Source organism: Medicago truncatula, chromosome 1 (genome assembly GCF_003473485.1).
Source record: "Medicago truncatula cultivar Jemalong A17 chromosome 1, MtrunA17r5.0-ANR, whole genome shotgun sequence".
NCBI classification, from domain to species: Eukaryota; Viridiplantae; Streptophyta; class Magnoliopsida; order Fabales; family Fabaceae; genus Medicago; species Medicago truncatula.
Window position 1 is genome coordinate 48492294 of NC_053042.1, and position 22503 is coordinate 48514796.

The following is a 22503-nucleotide window of genomic DNA, read 5'->3' on the forward strand; positions in this document are numbered from 1 at the left end:
CCGTCTTTTAATACCGTAAAGTAGTATAAATTGATTTTTTTTATTCATTTTATGCTATCTCGAAATCCGTGCCAGCTTGAATTGCCTTGGGAATGATGCGGTGTGGCTAAAAGTTGTTGGTTTTTGATTGTTAATATAACACTGTTCATATTCAAATTTAACGAATAAACATCAATTTAGTCCCCAAACTAAAGAATATATTAAGTAGTTCTTGAATTATTATTAATCCATCAAGATAATTGCTGACACTCATCATTCTTTCTCTTGTTTCTAGGGAATTCGAGGATTAACTTGATGGATTTATGATAGTTTAGAGACTACTTAATATATTTATATAATTTACGAAGTAAATTGGAGAGATAGTGATAGTTTGGACTTAAATTGATGGTTTTATTCCAAATTTAATCAGGTGTGAACTATGAGAACCATAACCCCAAATAAGAACTATATATGTTATTCTTTAATCTCTTGCTCTACTTAGTGAAATTATATATATTATTTTGTTAACTTTACAAATTATATTGTATTTTATTTAATTTTAAAACACAACATCTATGTAACGTTCCTTTGAAAAAAAAAATCCCTAAATTCTATACATGTATATTACATTTTATCTCATTCCAATTTCATTATACGTACTATATATCATAAGTTATATTTGTCCAACTTGTCTACAGATGCTAATGAACTCTGTTATCTCTCATCCCTTTCTAACTTAAATTTTGCCCTCCACGTCAAGCCACCAATAGAAAATGTTTGAATGTATGAAGGTAAAGATTTCTTTATCTTATTGTCTTAGACGTATGCAAGTTTAGGTGTGGATATCAGTTTGTTTTGGCTTATCGAGTTGAATTCTCGAATATGATATCCAAACCAATCAATTTGAATTGGCTATTTTATTAGATATTATTTTCCGCATATATACTGCATTGTCCTACATACCAAATTATGTTCACGGAATATTATTTTATCTAATTTAAAATCTAACATGAATCTTTCTCCGCCTATTTATGAAAATGAAAAACTAACAGAAATAAGATTTTAATAATCATCATACTTTTTTTTTTTTTGATAGATTATAATCATCATCATACATAAAAACTAAATATTTTACACCTAAGTATAACCATAGGTCATTATAGTATCACTATTATATTATTACTTGGCAAAACATATGAACATGTATATTTATTTAGATATAATTGGAAGCTAGTGTAAAATATTATTAGATTACGTCAAGGTGTGAATACAACCCATTCACAGTATAAATATCACAAGTGCAAAGAGTAATCATTCACAAGTCACAACAACCCCAGACATTCACAAAGATGGCAAAGAATTCTCATACCTTGTCACTTTTTCTTTTCCTCACTCTTGTTAGAACCTCCTATGCTGGTGGCATAGCCATCTACTGGGGCCAAAATGGTGAAGAAGGCTCACTGTATGAAACATGTGCCACTGGGAGATACACCCACATAAACATTGCCTTCCTCTCCAGATTCGGCAAAGGTCGAACCCCTACGTTGAACTTAGCAGGTCACTGCAACCCTTCAACTAATTCATGCACCAAATTAAGTCACAGCATCAAGTATTGCCAGAGCAGAGGTATCACAATGTTTCTTTCTATCGGCGGTGGACTCGGAAGATACTCTTTGTCTTCAATTGAGGATGCTAGAAGCTTCTCAAGATATTTATGGAACACTTTCTTGGGTGGCACGTCATATTCAAGACCATTTGGTGATGCTGTGTTAGATGGCATAGATTTTGACATTGAAATTGGTTCCACAAAAAATTGGCAACACCTTGCACGATTTCTCAAGGATTATAACGGGGTTTATCTAAGTGCTGCTCCTCAATGTCCATTTCCTGATAGATTCTTAGGAAGAGCCCTTGAAACAGGACTTTTTGACTTTGTTTGGGTTCAGTTCTATAATAATCAAGCATGTGATTATAATAAACATAGAATGAATAACCTTGTGAGTTCATGGAAACATTGGACAACTACTATTCCAGCTTGGAAGATATTTTTGGGGTTGCCGGCGGCTAAGGACGCAGCTGGAAGCGGTTTTATTCCGGCCAATGTGTTGACGTCTCAAATCCTACCTCTGATTCAGGATACATCAAAGTATGGAGGTGTAATGCTTTGGTCAAGATACTTTGATGAGTGGACTGGTTATAGCAGTTCCATTATCGCTAGCGTGTGAAGGTACGTAGTTGCTATTTGTCAATAAATTTGTGTCTTGTTCGTTCTATTTTTAAATTAATAGAAAATAAAGAAAAACTATGTTATTGTAATTTGGTTATTGTACTTTAATACTATTAATTGTTATTTATTTGTGTGCCTGCTTGGAATTTACACGCTTGTGTGACTTTAAAAGATTTATTTGTTTTTGTTTTTGTCTCTTCATTTAATCAAGAAGTTTGAAAGAAAGAAAAAAAGGAAAACGAATGTATTGTTAATTATTTTCTTGTTTAGAAGCTCTCAACAAATCATAAGGAAAATGAATTTCCTCATGAGTAAGAAAATTTTAGTATTGGCTACTAAGATTCCTGGTGCTGGATTCTTTGGAGCGACCGAGTGCTTATTAGGTATTGTTATTAAAAAATTATAAAAATGTGATGTGTACACGTGGGATCCATTTAAGAACTTCAAATTGATGGTCTCCATTGTGGATGCTCTAAGAATGACTGAGAATGTGACATACTAGATACTCAAAGCTCTAGCGTAAGCTTATTCATAAAGACATAAAATATAAAACTGAATACACAATTCTTTAGAAAGTCACATGACAATAGTAACTCGAGGTGCAGTTGTAACACTACAAACAACAAGCTAAAATATAACAGTCCCGGGATATGGCTGAATGTGATTCAGATTATGATTTCTTATCAAAATTTCCAATGACATAAACTAACATATGACCATTCTAACTAAATATTGAACCACAGTAAGAGTTTACAGAAGAACAAATAATGAAAACAGGAAAGCAATAAAATGAAGAAAAGATGAAACCTATGAAGCAAACAAATTAAATAACCAAAATGCAAGATTGGTATCAACACACCAAGAAGAGGATGTGTAACTTCTAAAAGTATGTGTAGGCCTCGGGCTGAAACTTAATTTGTGGCAGCTACTGTTCGGACCTGAATATTGTGAGTGGAATGGAACCTCCATATAGGTTGCCTTCCACTTTGTACAAGGGCTACTTCTTCTCCTTCTTTAACCATTCCATTCTTCTGCATATGGAAACAATGTGTAAGCTCGTGAACAAACTAAAATTAAAACGGAGCTCCTTGTTTAAGTAAGTCCTATTAGAGTTCAGTTCTAATTTCTAAATACAACTCAGTTGACATTTTCATTGGTAATTGCAACACGAAGTATTAGTTTATACTGTAAACCACTAAGAAGTTCATAAATGTGTAAAGGTCAATGGACCGTGGTTAATTACTGCATGCATGAATGAACCTACATGGTTAAATGTTCGAATGTAAAGCCAAATAATAATATGAGAGGTGTACCAAAAAAATAAAATATGAGAGGAAAAATGAGTTAAAATTCAATGCCATAACTGTTATTTGTTAAATTAGAAGTTCTTAGAAGTACTATGTAGGTAAATCTCAACCCATATTAAAGATATCTTCCAAAAATTACCTGCAACAAATCCAAGGCTTTTGTGAATGTCTCTTCAGCATCATCAGAGAATTCCATGTAAATAGGACAGACACCTTGATACAAAGCCAACCTCTGTTGTACCCTTTTCCTGCATAGCCACCAAAATTAGGTAAACATCAAAGTCGTCATAGTTATAAATTATAATAAGTGCAGATAAACACAATAGTTTTCAGTTGAAATACACACTTCAACAAAATAAATCGAACTGATCAGTTAATAAGGTCATTTAATCAGTCAGTTTTATTTGTAAACCAAGCATAGATATCCAACCCAAAAAAAAAAGTAAGACTAATTATTGAGGCAAATATCCAAACAATTTAACACAATACATTTCAGAATAATCTCTCAAACATACTTAGGAATACATACAATGCTATTGATTCAATTAGTTTCATGTTTATCTAGTCATCTTCTATTTTAAGAGGTTTAAGCAACAACAGAAAGGGTGGGGAAATAACTCACTGATCAGTAAAAGCAAATATGGTGCCTGCAGGTCGATAATGGCTCAATAGAATAGCCATGAAACCCGATCTAGTGAAGACAACAGTTGATGTTCCAAGGGTATTGGACATCATGGTTGCATGGTATGCAAACATCTCGCTCATGTGGTTCTGCACAACCAAAAAGAATAAATCACATTTCAGTGTCGACCGGAATAATTTATTCATTTCCGACATTAAAATGAGGGTAGTTTTAAAAAAGTCAGCATAGCAAATAGCAATAAAACACATTGAACTTGAAGTTTAGACCTTGAATACTTGGCCAATATTAGGTGGCATCTGCCCATTTGGTAAAGCGGCTTCTGTCCGTAATGCTACGGTGTGCATTACTTTCGCAGCTTTAATTGGAAACCTGCAATATAATAAATACCATATTATGTCGCTTTCTGTAAACCCTCTTGCTTTAGATTCGTCTTCTAAATCAGTGAGATGCTATTGCAACAATAATTCGATTGTGATATTTAAGCGAACTGAAATCGATTACCATATTTATATTCCTTTCTAAGAACTGAAATTGAAGAAATATCCGCATGTCAAGGTAACTATGCACATTGAGATGTGGATTTACTTACTTTCCATGTGCAGTTTCTCCAGAAAGCATTATTCCATCGGAACCTTCTCGAACAGCAATTGCAATATCAGATACCTCTGCTCTGGTTGGCGTGGGGTGAACAATCATACTTTCCAGCATATTTGTGGCTACAATAACGGCCTTTCCCATGCTACGGCATATCCTTATTATCTCTTCCTGCATTAGCAAGCATTATGGAAGTTAAGATAAGCACATACTAATGTCCAGTTATCGAAAAAACACCAAATTATTATATTTACAATTAATTAAACGCAAATTTGTTTAAAAACAATTTTACCTGCAAAAGCGGAACCTCCTCAATAGGGAGTTCTGCACCAAGATCTCCTCTTGCAACCATAGCCTAGACAGGATGGTAAAAGAAGACAGGTGAGCATCCAGAGTAAATCAGTGAACAAAATCAATTCAATGCTAAAGATTTATGTTTCTACAGTATATGCTTAATAATCCCGATTCTCCAAATCAGGCCAGTTAGGCAACAAATTAATGAAATAATGCAGGATTAGGTTATTACCCCATCAGATGCAGTAATAATTGAATGCAAGTTCGGTATAGAGTCTGCACTTTCAATTTTTACAATTACATGTATATCAGCACCACAGCCTGCATTTGATAAGTGGAATTGATCATATTTCTAAATAATCGAGCAAACTAATCAGTGGTATTAATTGGAAAAAAAAGTATATTGATTATTGAATAATTACTTTTCAAATAATTCTTCAGCTCATGAACTACTTGTGCATCCTTAACGAAAGAAACGGCATAGAAATCAACTTCATTATCGACTCCAAATTTGATGTCATCCCAATCCTTTTCTGCAACAAATTAAAAGGAATGTTATGCGCCTTGGAAACCAACATAACCTTAACCCCCAACCAAACCAACAGCCACCTACAGAGAAGACGAAAAAGTGATAGGCAATAATAAGAAATTATCAAGAATAGGAATAATAATCCAAAGTCTAACCAGTGATTGAAGGCAGTGTTGCACTTTTTCCTCTAACATTCAAATGCCTCCGTGACGCGAGCTCTCCTCCATCAATAACTTCGCATTTCACGGAATCCGCTGTCTTGGACTTAACCAAGAACGACATCATACCACCTACATCATACATCAAGAGGCAGAAATTCACATAAGATGGCCTACAATCAAAGATTTGGTGCTCACACTTCCAGAGATAAATAGGAAATTGACGATAGTTTCCAACAATAAGAATGTCAAAGCTCTAACTATGCAAAGCACTATAAGGCCACTAAGCCACACTGCCTTGGGATCAATGTTGTCAAATAGTTGTTATAGTGGTGCAACAGCGTAGCGAAATTTGAACAAATTGATATTGTTCCACAATACCCTATTTAGTACAGAGTGTTATCAACTAGTAGCAGTGCTATAGCATTGCATCATAGCAGAATTTGAACAAAGGCTATTTTCCGCAATCTGTAATAAACAAATTACAACGCTATTTTTCTATCCGAGACAATGAGACTTGCCCCCTTTGCAGCAGACAATATTTAATAAGATTAAAGAAAGTAATATAAGAATATACTACTCTCGTGTTTGCCGATTCATCAATCATTTAGCACGACACAAAATCATTAGTAAATTGAATATTTTAGTTGTATCAGTAAGCAATCATACCATCAACAAGAAGCATGTCCCCTTCTTCAACATCGTTGACAAAATCATCATAGTTCACGCTGACACAATCAGCAGTTCCAACACCGCTCTGGATAGTAAAAGTGAATTCCTGGCCAGTTTTTAACATGATTGGTTGTGGTAAATCCCCACTCCTAACCTCAGGACCCTGAAATACATAGAAAAATAAATTATCAGCGACACAAAAACGATACCATGATCCTGAAAATATCATCATACCAGCAAATAAACTTCAATGAGAAGGAAAAATAGCTTACCTTGGTGTCAAGCATGATTGCAATAACATTATCTTTAGATTGTGCATTATACTCTTTCACCAAATCAATAACTTTCTTATGAGAAGCATGATCACCATGAGACATATTCATACGAGCAACATTCATTCCAGCCTCAGCAAGTTTCCAAATCATTTCCTTTGTATTAGTAGAAGGACCAATAGTACAAACAATCTTAGTCTTTCTTTTAATCATTGGCTTAGACCAGATTCCACCAGAAACATTACCAACTTGTTGCAAAACGTGTAACTTCTGCAACTCCTCTTCAATCTATTCACCACAAAAACCAAAAGGGTCACAACAATTTTCTCAACACTTCCTAAAAATCAAATTTTCTCACTGACCCATCTTTTTTTTTCCTTATGAAACAAGAAACAGAAGCAAAATAAGAATAAGAGATAGATAAAGAACGAACCTTTGAATCGTCTTCGGGTGAGACAGGGACAACTTCAGCAGATGAGGACTTTCTTGCATTGATGGGGGAGGTTGTGAAGCAAAGCTTGGGGGGATTGTTAGACTTAGGTGGGAAGATTTTGGAGGAAAAAGATGGAGGCTTTAACAAGGTTTGAGACCTGTCATGTGTAGATCCTGAAGTGGGGCGTGAGAAGGAGGTTTGAATGGATCGAACCTGAGACATTGTTGTAGAGAGGGGGGGGGGGGGGGGGGGGGGGGGGGGGTTGAAGAGAATGAGAAGAGTGTGTGAGAGAGAGAGGTTGATAAGAAGAAGGAGAAATTGAAGGTATGAAGAAAAGAGCGTTAGAAACGGCGGAGAGAAATAGGAAAAGGACGACAAGACAAGAAGATTTTCTTCGTTTCTATCGAACAGACCAACAACATTAAAACCTTTTTCTTGTTCCGAAAGTGCTGTACAACACGACTTACTTCGAAGATACTAATTGCGACGTCGTTTTCGATTTGTGGTTTACTACTCTTTCTCCGTTCCTTTTGCCCCAATTTATTTTTCAAATATTTATTTTTCAAATTAAACTAGATTTTTGACTTGAGCAACCGTATCAACGGCAATAGAGCACCTCCCATACGATCCATGGGAGGAGAGAGAAAATTAATCTAGTAGTATGTTTCACATATTCAAGGGTCATTAAATATTCGTGCTTGTTGTCCTCGTGCATATAATCATTTCTCTATTTTAGAAAAAATAGTTTTCTTGTGTGTTGCCTTAAAATATGTCAAGAAGGAAATAAACTGGTTATTTGTGAGAAGGGTAAAACTTGATTATGTTGAAGAACGACTTCCAACTGCTAACAAAATAAATAATAATACAGTTGTTAAAATAGTTGTGATAAAAGATGAGGTAGATCTATTTCACGTGTTAATTCATAACTCAATGATATAGTAGTGTCCTTGATCTCATGGAACCTGTAGATGAATGATAATAAAAAAATTAATATAAAAAAGACAATAACTTAAGAGTATGGACCCTCACATATTTCGAAATTTTCTTCCCTTAAATTCAATACAATATATTTATGATGTCTCAACTTGAGTGCAGCATATGACTATCCGCAAATTCAAAAGGGAAACCAAAAACATATTAGAACATATTATGCCACTATATAAGATAGGTGAAATCAAGTGTACTAGAATACAATCCAAGTATACTAAGTCAATCCCAAGATGTTAACCCACTGGATGAGTAATTTGAAAACCAAATTCATGTAGTTTGTTGAAGCATTCCACAGTAGACCACCAACCTCAATCACTTAATAAGGATTGTCACTTTACGCTTTCAATTCCACAATAGTTGGGAATTCTTGAATGCAATTAACATCATAACATATGCTTCAATAATGAAACCCTAAATATCTAAAGATATCGGGAAAAGTCCCAATGTACGTGTTTGCTAGTGTTTTTGGTAAACAAGAATACTAGTTTTAAAATGTTACCTGTAGGATCAAATTAGAAATCCTAAGATGTTGTGCAAGGATTTTCAAGAAAATGCATGAATGTTCATCACATTCATAAATTTGTTTATAAACAAGATGAAGAAAATTATTTTTACGATGAAGATAATCGTCTTTCGACAGGAATCAACAATGTGCTTAAGGATTAAAAGATAAAAAGACTTAGAATTTAGAAGACAAATGAACTTTAAAGAAAAGTAAATTGCATTGCATTAATAAGTAAAAGGTTCAACAAATCATTACATACATTATGACACTCGTTTCTCTCTAACTGGGTACTTTGAGTTTGAAGAACTTTTGATAAGTGATTTGTGACCTCTTTTTCTTACAAAAAAACTACTATATACACAGGAAAAATAACTAACAGACCAACGCCTAGAAACTAAATCATTTTTACAGCTTAGACTTGCTTTCCCACGTGTTTGAACCTTCAATTTTGCCTCTTCATAGAGGATTAGAATCTCCTAGTCGAAATAAAGAACTTGTTGAAATCTTTGTTTCTCAACTTGCAGTTGGAGAATTTCGCAGTCTTGATGGCCAACTCGTCTGTCGAAATGCACATATAAAAACACGGGCTAACAGTATGTTGATAATACCGCACCGCGATTGTAGAGAAATATTTCACCTACTATACCTGACAACAATTAAGCAGCTTGATCTAATTCCAAGACACATCAACCATTCTAACCGTTGCAAAAATCACATGTGCAACAGAGCAAAACAATCCAAAATGACACAATAGAAACAACCAAGTAGACCTGATACCACAATATCCTAAAATTTCACTCTTTACCAATCAACTTCAACCACAAAAGGGACATCAAAGAAATTTTGCTTCCACTTCAACCATTTTATATCATAATGTTCAGCAAGTTATGTTTTGTTTTTTAACGACTAAAAATTCATTAAAACGAATCCAAGCATAAGTCATACTTGAATTGGTGAAGGAAGTGCAATACTTATGCATTAGCCGTAAGAGAAACAAGAGGAAATAAAACCAAGATAAAATAACAAACCACCCCAAAGAAAATCAAATCATTTTCAAAACACACGCTATATATTATGGGAAAATCATTATACATGAAAATTAGAATTTCAAAACATGGATATCCATTGACCACGCAACTAACATATTTTACAATAAAGTACCAAAATTACATCGTTAAAATACATATTACATCTATAATCTCCCTTTGCTGCCAATTATCAAACTAAAATATTTATGATTTTGCAGAAGCTACAATAACGACCAACAAACTTTTGGTCGAAAATTGCGAGAAAAGGTAACGGAGCACAATTTAAAGGCAGCGCAATTATAGAGAAAAATAAATGAAAGTTTATAATCCCGTTGTAAAAAAAGATTTTATAATTGTATTTTTTGACAGAAAAAAGAGTATATAAATTTTTAAAGAGACTATAATCAGTACAAAAATTATATGGCCAAACTCGATGACCTAGATTCAAACTTTGATCCCTCTATGTATGTATTCGAGTTTCAATGATCGTTGTTCATTTCATCTTTCAACTCCAAAAAAACATTATTACTAGAGTGGTAGCAGACAAAGTTGCAACTCTCTAACAATTTTAAAGTGTGCATTGTTATTTTTATTTTTTACAAAATTATCTTTCTATCTAAAATTATGTGTTTTGGTAAAAAAAAGTATCACATGTCTCATTTAAAATAACCATATTTATTATAAACGATTACTTTTGCAAATTTATAATGCAAAAATAGCATTTGTAGACTAAAATATATATGTATTTAATTTACTAAAAGTGCAAGTAACACTCGTTTTTCTTTAACATTTACTCTTTTATGTTAAATAAAACGTACTCCATTATTTTATGTTCAAAATTTGTGATTCACTAAATATTACCAACACAAAAGAACTAGTATGCAACATTTACGATACCTTGAAAATGGAAACAAATTTTCATTTTGTAAAAATTGTTTTGGATATTATTTTTTTCCTTCATCTTGAATATTCATATGCAAGTTTTGTATAGGAGACATTTTCCTTATAGTATTTCTTTTTTGTGAGTGTCTTTATTTTTTGATGAATTTTGTGTATTTAATTTTAGCTGTTAAAATTCTTTTGAATAGTAGCTCCGTCTTCAAAAAAATATTACCTCAAAGAGAGAGGAGGTGAAAAAATTAAAACGTGTAGCTGCCAATAACATTTTCCAAATTAAAAGATAGGCTCGTTAATAAACCCTTCTTTACCCATGAAACGAAACGACAGCGTTTCCTTCTCAAGCACTGAAAAAACGCGGGAAAATTTTCCGCCATTTCCACTAAGACCCCAAAAACAAAAACCCCATTTTTGCAACACTTCAACTCCAAAAAAATCCCCAAATCTCTTCGTTCTCTCAAAACCCAAACACCATGGACACCGATGGATTATCCCTAATCTGCAGCGGTCTCGGCGCCATTGAAGAAGATGATGAAGGCAAACGAATCGGTTATTCCAAGGGTGAATACTGTCTCGGTATGAATGAATTTGTTTCATTTTTTCATTTTTTTATTGGATTAGATTTGATTCGATGCAGATTTGTAATGATTAATTGGTTATTTTTGTTTTTGGGATTTTATTAGATAATTTGAAAGATTTGTTGAGGTTTTTGAGACGTGATGATCCGCAATCCCGCGATGTGTTCAAGCTAGTGTGTAAATGGAACATCGTTTCAAAGGATTTGGTACCGATTATAGAGCATTACCACCAAGATCGTAGCATGCTTCTCAATGCAGGTTTAAGTTTATAAAAATTGAGTAAATTTTCTGTTTGAGATTTGATTCATTGGATTGGTTGGTGTTGAGTTTTATTTTTGTTGTTGAAATTTTCAGTTAAGGTTTTGGTGTTTCTTACAATGCCGATTGAACCTGGTTCGACTGAGGTATCTCAGCAGTTGGAGTATCTGTGGGACTTGAAATCTGCAGTGACTAACGGTGATGTTGTCACGGTGATAGTGTCGATTCTAGAAAAACCACTTGAGAATTTGGAACTGTGAGTTTATCAGAATTTCATCTTGTTACTAATGATTTGAACAATAGAAATTGGAAGAAAAAATCACTCATTTCTTTTGCTAATTTTATTTATTTGTTTTGTGTTTGTTTGTTTACAGTAATAAGTTCACGGAGGATGATTGGAAATTGGTACAATTGGTGTTTACATTATTTAGAAATATCCTAGCTGTTCAAGAAATCCCGTTGCATCTGAAATCAGCAGGATCTGCTAGTCATTTTTTATCGCTCAGAGATAAATTTCTGGACCTTTTGTTCCGCGAGAATGTGATGGATATAATCTTGGTTGTATCTCAAAATGTTGGGAGTTCTAATGTCTATCTCCGTCAGGATAACTTGCTTCTGCTCGAAATTTTTCATTACATTTTTATGGGCCAGGATCCAGAGTTGATTATCCGGGGCTATTCGAATGGATCGAAGGTAACCTCACTGAACTTCAGCAACATCATATCTTAGCCAACCTCTCCAGGAGTGCCCTGTTAGTTTATATTTTTATTTCTAAACTACGCTTTGCTAACATATTTTTACAAGACTTCAATGTATATTACCTCTCTTGTGCTGTAATATCTTAATTCTTACCCTTTGGTTGTATATTGTTTGGTCACTTACATTTTGCATATCTTATTTCAGGCGGACGAAGACTCCCAAGCTTCTCTTGATAGTCTCCAGTCCATCATGGAGGAAGAAAAGAAGAAAAGAATCATTAGTAGGCTTGGCAATATCGGTCGGCATTCACAATTCAATGCAACATTTGCACGGGTTACCATGGTACTTGTTTTTTACCCATTCTACTAGCTTTTAATGCTGTGAACTTGAATGACACCAGTTTATTCTTTTTGGCAGGACGGTTCTAAAGCCGTAGTTAAGGGAAATCCTAATTCTTCTCATAATATGCATCTTAAATCACAAAATGTTACTCGGGGTCGAGCCAAAACAATTGCGTGGGATCACCCAAAGTTGCCTTCAACAACGGATACAATCTTGGAGTTGCTTCGTGGATTTGTCGATCAGTTTCTTTCTGTGGGATACAACGGTATGCTTTTTCAGAAAATGGTGTATCATTTGCGATTTACAAATGATATATGTGTGTGTGTGGGTTTCCTATTATAATAAAGGTACAAGTAATCTCATTGATACTTAAATCTGTATCAGTTTTGATGCGATCCGTCCGTGAAGATATTGAAAAGGAACATCCTGCAGTTCAAAAAACTGACGTCGTTTTTTTCTTTCAAGTGGCTGAATTTGTCACTTCATTCCAGTTTTACAAGCATTCAACTTCAAAGGTGAGAATAATAATGTGAACACAGTACATCTCTTGGCATGCCTTTCTCTGTTCCTTTTTCAAACTAAAATTCTTCGCTTAACTTCTCGTGGATTACTGATACATCTACACATTGGACTTTAATATAGATTCTCCTCACATTTCTATTTGTTTTCATATTACTTAGCTCTTAGCAGTAGGCAACCTGTTAGGATACCGGTTTGGGCCTAAGCTCAATATATGGGTTGAATAGAAAAGATGAAGAATTGTCGATGACAATTAGTGGGCATATGCAATGTGATTATAAAGGCGGGAAGTAAGATAGTGAACATTCATTGAAAAATATTGTTAGAGTTGGTTAGGAGAGTTTTCTCTCTGGTTAGGAGCATTGTGCCCTGGTTAGGAGTTCTTGAACTCTGGTCTATCTCTTCCATTCTGTTTATTTTCCATTATAGAACCTTTGAGCTCCATTTTCAGTAAATAATAAACACACATTTTCCTCTTTGAATTTCTGGGTTCTTTTTTTTTTTGGTAGTGGCCGGGGTTTGAACCCCAGACCTTGGATATTTTATGCATTGTCCAAACCAACTGAGCTAAGTTCACGAGGACGAATTTCTGGGTTCTATCACAACCACATTGGATTTCTGATTTGTCTATTCAAGTAGTTACAATTCTCATAGACAAACTTTTCATATAATGATTATTTGTACTTACAGTTACTTGCATTAATATATCCTTTCTCCTGCCATTCACACCCACACACATATACTTTCTCCCCTTTTTTTTACATGCCTTTTGGAATCATGAAAATTAATATGAAATGAAATGAGTCATTGGTCACGTGCTAAATGATAATTTCATAAAAGAATTTTGGCTGAAAATTTGGAAATCAATCAAATAAATTTAGAAGATAAACTACAGCATCACACATGTTCATCTAGATTTTGGTTGAGATATCACTTGTTCCTTTATTTGTAAATAGCATAACTGTCATTTGTCAATCTACATTTGCGAGAAGATGTTTTTTATACATATTTTCTCCTCTTTACCAGATCAAGGAAGAAAGACACGCATTTGATGATAATGATGCTGATGCTTCAGATTACAGTGGTAAAATATGTGGCCCAATTGAAGCATCCTTGAATGAGTCAATGTTTCAATTAGTCATTTCAAAGTGGCGGCAGGCCTATGATGGTCTAAAGGAGACCAATGACTACATGTTTCTATCTGCAGCTGGTTCTCTTTTGAAAAACATGGTAATATGTACTATCAGCTGCTTCTCTACAGCTTTCTGTTTTGCCTTCTCTTAAATCTGTACTTGTGCTCTTAACAGAGGTGTCTAAGCTATCATAAATACATTTTACAGCTAGTTCACTTTTATAAACAACACTATGCTTTTAGCTTTGTAAACTCTATCTCATTCCATTTTTGGTTTGTATTCCAAGTCTTTCATTTTTTCGCTATTATTATTATTATTTTGGTCAATTGTGCAGATCAGGACATTGCTGCCTCTAATATATCAAGTTGAACATAGGAACACAGACAAGAACTCTACCTTTCTTCATATTCTCATCAAATGCTTCCTAATTGCTCTTTCTTTGTTTGCAGATTCGCATGCTGGATCTAGTACTTAAGTTGCTGCCAGAAGACTCTAAGGAGCCGCAAACAGCTCGCATTCTTCTGTACAAGTTGTTTTATGATCAGACTGAAGAAGGGATGACTCAATTTCTCTTGAATTTGATCAAAACGTTTGACACCCACAAACAATGCAAAAGGTTTCAACTCTTCATTTTAATTAAGAAAAACATCACATTACTTAACCATGAACATGCCTGAAATGTTTTTCTAGTATAGTAAATTCATACCCTAGCAACCTTCATACTTTGAATAATTGAAAAGCCACGAGATGTATATGGATTGAGTAGTATTTTTATGTCCTTATACAAGAATGAATTGGAGCACTACATACTGGTTTGAGTGTAATAAAATAGATGAAAATTATATTCCAACATGCTTTGTAATAATATATTTACAAAGAGAATCCTTTCCTGTCCGGCTAGTTTTATGCTTTTTATTCAACTTAACTAATTGGCACCATTCAACTTAACTTATGTGCACAATTGTTTGTCATAGAAGGTATAATACTGATTTTTATTTGTATTTTCGTTGTGTGTCTGTCTGTTTAATCAACTGTTCTTTCCTTGCTGCCATACTCAGATTGTTCTTTCTTGCAGTGCTCTTGCAGATTTGGTTGAAATCATTTGCAAGGTTGTAAAACTAATGGATCATCTTCAGTCTCGAGGAACATTGAGGGTAAGTTGTGATTATGTATTGGTGTGTGTCTAATCTTGCTATCTAAGTTCTCTGTATATAATAAATTAATAATAACGCCAACAACGACGATACTAACAACAAGAATAACAACAATAACCTTTACTTACATGAAATCTGTCCAAATGGCTGCCACATGCAAAGTTTTCATCAACTATTTTCCGATCAAAAGAACATTTTAATTATTTCTATATAACACACATTTTTAAATCAAGTGTTTTTATAGATGAAAATAGGTCAAATCGTCTATTGGGGGTTTATGGAGTTGTTTACACTAAGTTTAGTTCACACTAGACTTATTTACAAAATTGATTAGGTCCATACTATTTCAAAAAACCTATTTAGCAAAAAAGGGCCAAATCTAGATATTCAAAAGCCTTTTAGACCTAATGAGTCGGTTTATTTAAACCTATAAATAACAAGATAATATTTTGATTTCTGTATTACTTTTTATTTTTTGGAAATATGATTGTTGTTATTACTATTATGAGATTTTAAAATAATTTATTAATCATTCTTATTGGCATGTTTAATGATTTAAGAAAATTGTTCTATATAAAGACACAAGTTTGTAAGCTTATTTAATGATAGGTTTATGGTCTACATTAGATACTGAAACCAGATTTCAAGTATATACATGCCAGATTTAGGCCTTAGAAACTTGGCCCTGCTTGATTCATTTCAACTGCCATGTATTTGTTGTTTCTTTTCTGTTCAAGGCTCGAACCCATTTTAATATATCATAGATATATTATTAGTATGGACTTAATAAACTTTCTCCGTCACTCGTTTCAGATTTTCATTCTATTTTTCCATGCCCATTTTGATGGCAATTGTATGATTTTACTATTCCCTTTTTTGTATCATATACCAACTCATGCTTTTCAAATTTGTGTCTTCTCTCTCTATCTCCCCTTTCTTCCTCTCCTCTTCTTTATTACATTAAGTATGTGTTTCCAAGGCACTTTTTGTCACATTTCATCAACTCTACTTATTATCGACATCGGCTATCTTTTTGTTACTTTGTATGATAGATATTCAAAGTACTTCAAGAGAAGGGGCTTTAACTATTTTGTATGCTCTCCATTTTTCACCTCTACATTGGACATTGTTTGTCCCTTCCTAAACTTACATCCCATATACTCCGCTTTACGTCTTTTAGGTGAAAATCATTTCTAGTCTCTTCTACAGAGTACTTTAGGTATTCTATCATATGCATTTTATAAATCAATAAAAACCATCGTTTTGATTGCGATGATATCTATGCATTAGTCTTTGTAATAAATATGTCTTTCATGATTGATCTCTCCATCATTAAACCAAATTAATTTGTGATTTATTGTATTGCTCGTAAGTTTAATTCCTCCATATTTCGCACAATGATGTGCATATCTTTTTGTTGTTAAAGATAGAGATTAAAGTATTTTTCCACCATTCACTAGTCATATTCTTAGGCCTCAGAATCTAGATTTATCTGATTGAGGAAAGTAGAAGAGGTCTCTGGGAGATCCTTTGCTAGATTTTAAAAATATCAGTGTTCACTGGTTATTATATCCTTTCAAACTTTGCAAATATGTTGCAATCTTTGCCACAGAGCTTGTTGCATGAGAATGTTATTGTTTTCATGGTTTCCATAATTGAGAATAGAGGAAAAGGGAAAATAAAGTGATACATTTATATTTTGAAGTAAAAGATAAAACAACATATATGTTTTCGATTCAATAGTTTAATGTTTCTTTGTTTTATATTATCTAATTCAAGGTGTCAAAAAAAGCAAGGAAATTGAAAAAGAAGATTTCCAGTGCAAGAGAATCAGAGAATAAACCAACTGGAGATCAGTCTTGCATTCAAAAAGAAGCTAGCATTTCTATTGACAATCAATTAGCTGAAAATCAGTTGCTGCAGAAGGAATCCATACCAAATGCAAATTCCACCGAGCAAGAAGACACCCCTCATGATAATGAACATCAAAATCTCGAGAAAGATGTGAACTCCCAAGTTCGTTTGAAACCAATGGAAAACAGAAATCTTGATGATAATGGAGATAATAATGTCAAGAGAGATGTGAACTTTGAAATTGGTGTGGAATCAGTGAGAAACACAAATCTTGATGATAATAAAAATGAAGATGTCGAGGAAGATGTGAACTCCCAAGTTGGTATGAAACCAATGGAAAACACAAATCCTGAACATCCTAATGAGGATATGTTGGATGACACTGGTGATTTTTCTGAAGATGAGCAAATAAATGCAGTTAGTGAAGTTGATTTCAATGTTTCGACGCTTGTCTCTGCCTTTGCGAATCACAGTATCATTCAGAAATTGTGTTGGTTGCTCAAGTTTTATAAAAGCAATTCCCTTGCTATAAATCATTACATAATAAGCATGTTGCGGAGAATTAGTGATGATCTTGAACTCCATCCCATGCTCTACCAGGTTTGGTCTGGAAAGCATTTCACCTTCAATGAAATTGTGTAGTTGTTTATGAATGTGAATAACATTTCTAAATTTGTTAAAATATTCTTGTAGCTTTCGCTGCTCACAATTTTTTATGACATCCTTGCTGAACAAAAGTCACGCCCCTGCGAGGAATATGCAAGTATTGTTGATTTCCTCAACAGTTTGGTCAGAAAGATGCTAAAGAAAATGAAAAAGCAGCCCCTCCTATTTGTTGAAGTCCTTTTCTGGAAGACCCGAAGGGAATGCCATTACATCAATGCAGAATATTTGTTGGATGAGCTTGGCCATTTGAAAAACGAAACTAAAAATTGGAATGATACTCAAGGGGATGGGGAAATCGGTTCATCCCCAGGGAAACCATGGACTCGTAGAAGCCTAGCTGATGCACTTGGTGACGATGAAGCAGATGTTGTGATCTCTCATGACTCGAGATATCAAAAGTAAGATAAAGTTCAAACTTAACTTAATAGCTTCTCATTTAAACTTTTCTCCGGCTCTGGCAATCTTTTTTTGCTGAGAGTGAGACGACCATTTTTAGGATTATGGGGAAATCTATGCTTTAATTGATCCATAGTTTATGTAGTAAAGATAATGCAACCGGAGTAAGAATGGCAGAAAAGCTTGACCATTTTTTTATTTTTATTTTTCATTTCAGCAATGGAGAAAAGCTTGATGATATTGAAGGCATTGCTTCTACCTCAGGCAGTAAGAATGACAGAGATGATAATAAGTATGTTTACAGCTTGAGATCAAAGTTTATTTAGATTTTATAGTTTCTGATATTTTGTTTACTTGGATAACAGTGGGGAGCCATGGTTAGAAGATGAATATCAAACAGCTCCAAGGAGAAAGAAAAAACTGATTCTAGATGCTGAGTTGGAGATACAAATTAAGGATCTCTATGAGAAGTAGGTTTTACATGCTCAAACCTTATTGTCTGAAGTTTGGCCCATGGTTTATATTCGAGTGCCAACATTAAACAATTTAGTTTTATTTTTTACTGTTCTCTACCATTGGTGCATAGATGAAAGAGTCAGCCTGATAAATTAATTAATAGCTTGTCAGTTTTTTTTTTCTTGTTTATAAAATGATAAATTCATTTTGATAATCGGTTCTTCCATGCCTTGAACATATCAGATTCAAAGATGACCGAAATTGCAGTCGACGTATTGCTGAAGTGCTTGATCCAGATGGTAAAATATCTACAGCTCAAATATCCAGTAAATTGAAAAAATTAGGGCTAACGATTGCATCAAGGAAAAAGAAGGGTGATGCTGATGAAACATTTTCAACAAGCCCTAATCAATTAGAAGGGGGTGGATTGGCTGGAGGTGTGAATCATACATCAGTGGAAGGAAGCCTGTTGATTCAGCACCGGTGAGTATACAATGAACTGTTATGCTTATTAAGTATTACTGGTTCTGTAAAAAAAAAAACTTACTGGTATTTTTCCATAAAATTTATATTTTCTACTTAGTACAAAATGTTTTGGCATCATTGTTCATCCTAGTTCAACAAATTGTTTATACTTTCATTGTATTAAATGTCAAGGTATTCTCTGAGTTTTGTGTTCAATTCCATATTCACAGGCAGAAAAGAAAAAGAGTCAGTGCTTTCAATGAAGATCAGGAAGCTCGTATCAAAGTTCTATTTGAGGAGTGAGTGTCACTTGGCTGCTTGGTGGAAGATTTAATTTTGTCTCTCTGCTCTCTTAATGAATGCCGAGTGAATAGTTAAAAAATAACACGTTTTCTGAATTTTCTTATATTTTTTACACACAAGACAAGTAATATCTGGGTTGTTGATTTGGCAGTTTCAAGGACCATAGAAGATGTAGCTATATGATAGCTAATGCACTGGACAAGGATGGTAAATTCACTCCTGCCCAAGTCTCTCGAAAACTTAAGCAACTTGGCTTATGTGTTCCTCAAAAGAGTTTTAGAGGAAAAAACCACCAAAAGGGTGAGGATCTTATGGATGGTTCAAATGATAGAATGCATGAATCTGATGAGGACACATTGATATCATTGGTAAAAAGGTAATGTTGCGTTAATCTTTGTTCTATATACAAAATCGAGATATAAATACTTCTGTCTATATACAAAATTATATTATTTAACCAGCATGTAGAATTCATTCCAAAGCGTAATATATATGATGTTTTTTAAAAAAATTTATATATAGATACACGCTTTATCTGAATTTCAATTATTTTGAAATGCAACTTTATAAGTATCCTGCTGGATGAGTCTCTTCTTCTCTTTCCTCCATTTAATTATTGTTTTATGTAATTTGAAGGGAAGAATAGAACGAGTTTCTTCTTCTCTTTCCTCCATTTAATTATTGTTTTATATAATTTTAGGAAAAAAGGGAAGAATAGAAAAGAATCAAGCGAACAGTTACGAGAACAGACCAATGAGGATAAATTATCAAAAGATGATTCTGATGATGAAATGCTCGCCTCTATCCTAAAGTAATGTCCCCTTTATTACCTTTTCAGCTAGTAGTTTAACGACAATGAGAAGACCATAAATGTTTGTATAAGGAATTTAGTTTGAACTCATGGTTCTTCATGCTTCTGCATCTATGACTTCTACTCTAGACCTGTCTCTCGTGTATCTACAATTTTATACATAGATACACTCTTTATATGAATTCGAATTATTTTCAAATGCAACTTTATGTGTACAAGGAATTTAGTTTGAACTGGTGGTTCTTCATGCTTCTGCTTCTATGACTATCTACTCTAGACTTGTCTTGCTTGTATCTACAATTTTATACATAGATACACGCTTTATCTGAATTCCAATTATTTTTAAATGCAACTTTATGTGTACCCTGCAGGATGAGTCTCCTCTTTCCTCCATTTAATTATTGTTCTATTTAATTTTAGGAAAAAAGGGAAGAATAGAAACATATCAAGCGAACAGTTACAAGAACAGACCGGTGAGGATAAATTATCAAAAGATGATTCCGATGATGAAATACTTGGTTCTATCCTCAAGTAATGTCCCCTTTACTTCCCTTTTATAGGACTATTAGTTTAACGATAATGACAAGACCATGAATGTTTGTATTAGGAATTTAGGTTGAACTGGTGATTCTTCATGCTTCTGCTTCTATCTACTCTAGACCTGTCTCCTGTGCATTTACAATTTTATACATAGATACACGCTTTATTTGAATTTCAATTATTTTCAAATGCAACTTTATGTGTATTCTGCTGGATGAGTCTCTCCTCGTTTCTCCATTTATTTATTGTTTTATGTAATTTTAGGAAAAAAGTGAAGAATAGAAAAGAATCAAGGAAACAGTTACAAGAACAGACCGGTGAGGATAAATTATCAAAAGATGATTTGGATGAAGAAATACTTGGCTCTATCCTCAAGTAATGTCCCTTTGCTTCCTTTTCTGGGACTAGTAGTTCTATAATAAGACCATAAATGTTTGTATTAGGAATTTAGTTTGAACTGGTGATTCTGCATGCTTCTGATCTACAATTATATTCATTCATTTGGAATTTAACAATTCTTTTTATTTAATTAGGAAAAAAAGGAATGGATCAGTATCCAGTGATTATTTACATGAAAGCACCAATGAGGATGAATTGTCCAGAGATGATTCTGAGGATGAAATGCTTCAATCTGCACCAAAGTAAGTATTCCGTTTTTCTAGTTTTCTATCTAGAGACGATTCTGATGATGTATATCAGGAATTTATTTTGAGCCGTTTATTTTTCCAGCTTCATATATGTGCTTCTACTTGGAAAAAATGATTGTCGATTCTTCCATTTATACATGTTTGTTCTATTGGAAATTAATGTAATCATGTTCTGCTGTTTATCCTTATAACCTTTGTAAAACCGAGCCATCATAAACTATCATCTGTTGAGCATTCACCATGTTTTTAAACAAATGGACACACTTTATCCTAGCTTTTTGTTTTTTGTATTTGGTTTTTTAATGCTTTTAGCTGATAACCTTAATGGTTGAATTAAACATTTGCAGTGAAAATCAAGGAGGTTTCGTGAATTCCCACCAAGTAGAAAATATGCAAGTGGATCCTGACTTGGAAGATTCAGAGGATGAAGTGGCTGTTGATACACTCCCTGACAATGCTGTATCCAGAAGGAAGCTGAGAATGGTGGTTGATCTTGAGGATGATGACTGATGTGGAAGCGTTATTATTTTGACTTAATGTGGAAGCGTTATTATTTTGACTTAATGTGGAAGCATGATTAAGATACCTGTGTATTCTTTTATACTTGATTGTTTGCTTCCAATTTGTACAAATAGTATGTATATTTAACCGATTATTTAAGATTCTATCCTTTTGTGTATAGTTGACTATAAAAGCAATTCCCCTATTTATTTTCAAGTCCAGAAGCATGTGAATTGTGAACTCATTTGCGTGTTTATACTAGATTTTCTGCAAATCTTCTATGTGGTTTGAGTATGAACAGAGAATCACAGAAGAGAGTTGGAATTGTAAAAAAGATATTGTGAAGAGAGATATACATAATTTTTGCAGTTGCGTGTGGAGATACTTTTGTTTAATAAAAACTTATTTTGCTTGTCCAAAGAAAAAAGGTATGGTAAATTGGTAATGATTTTCCTTATTTATTTTAATTTGCCCACTATTCACGATATCAGTGATGATTACTATTAAATTTGTGAATAGCCTATCAACTCAAATTTGAAAATGTTATCGAAAAATTCAACTATTTTTTGCCAATTCCAGTTGATCTTTATTTGTTTCATTGAATCGAGACAATCTCTATTTTATGTTCAAGCAATTGAGATAATCTATGTTTC

General features: G+C 33.6%; 3 protein-coding genes across 5 annotated transcripts; 2 read left to right on the forward strand and 1 right to left on the reverse strand.

The window, feature by feature from the left end:
* Nucleotides 1-1223: 1223 nt before the first annotated feature.
* Nucleotides 1224-2341, forward strand: LOC11424867 (acidic endochitinase). The gene has a single exon (XM_003592109.4). It carries the CDS (start codon nucleotides 1329-1331, stop codon nucleotides 2202-2204), a length of 876 nt encoding a protein of 291 aa, XP_003592157.1. The 5' UTR covers nucleotides 1224-1328; the 3' UTR covers nucleotides 2205-2341.
* Nucleotides 2342-2753: 412 nt separating this feature from the next.
* Nucleotides 2754-7330, reverse strand: LOC11419730 (plastidial pyruvate kinase 2). The gene is made up of 12 exons (XM_003592110.4): nucleotides 7109-7330; nucleotides 6676-6963; nucleotides 6401-6566; nucleotides 5729-5863; nucleotides 5467-5577; nucleotides 5277-5365; nucleotides 5043-5105; nucleotides 4746-4921; nucleotides 4423-4525; nucleotides 4136-4284; nucleotides 3653-3761; nucleotides 2754-3237 (listed from the first exon to the last, which is right to left on the reverse strand). The coding sequence occupies exons 1-12, from the start codon at nucleotides 7328-7330 to the stop codon at nucleotides 3118-3120; spliced, it is 1731 nt and encodes a 576-aa protein (XP_003592158.2). The 3' UTR covers nucleotides 2754-3117.
* Nucleotides 7331-10898: 3568 nt separating this feature from the next.
* LOC11424152 (protein timeless homolog) lies at nucleotides 10899-22090 on the forward strand. 3 transcript variants are annotated; one of them, XM_003592111.4, is made up of 22 exons: nucleotides 10901-11104; nucleotides 11212-11364; nucleotides 11461-11620; nucleotides 11739-12057; nucleotides 12268-12405; nucleotides 12481-12670; nucleotides 12790-12920; nucleotides 13951-14154; nucleotides 14507-14673; nucleotides 15133-15211; nucleotides 16991-17665; nucleotides 17759-18129; nucleotides 18345-18419; nucleotides 18493-18597; nucleotides 18827-19066; nucleotides 19279-19347; nucleotides 19503-19727; nucleotides 20052-20162; nucleotides 20583-20693; nucleotides 20967-21077; nucleotides 21236-21343; nucleotides 21697-22090. In XM_003592111.4, the coding sequence occupies exons 1-22, from the start codon at nucleotides 11002-11004 to the stop codon at nucleotides 21857-21859; spliced, it is 4008 nt and encodes a 1335-aa protein (XP_003592159.1). In that variant the 5' UTR covers nucleotides 10901-11001; the 3' UTR covers nucleotides 21860-22090. The 3 variants fall into 3 exon arrangements, with proteins under 3 accessions (XP_039685847.1, XP_024642189.1, XP_003592159.1); XM_039829913.1 differs by lacking the exon at nucleotides 20967-21077 and having other exon boundaries at nucleotides 10899-11104; XM_024786421.2 differs by lacking the exon at nucleotides 20583-20693 and having other exon boundaries at nucleotides 10899-11104.
* Nucleotides 22091-22503: the final 413 nt, after the last annotated feature.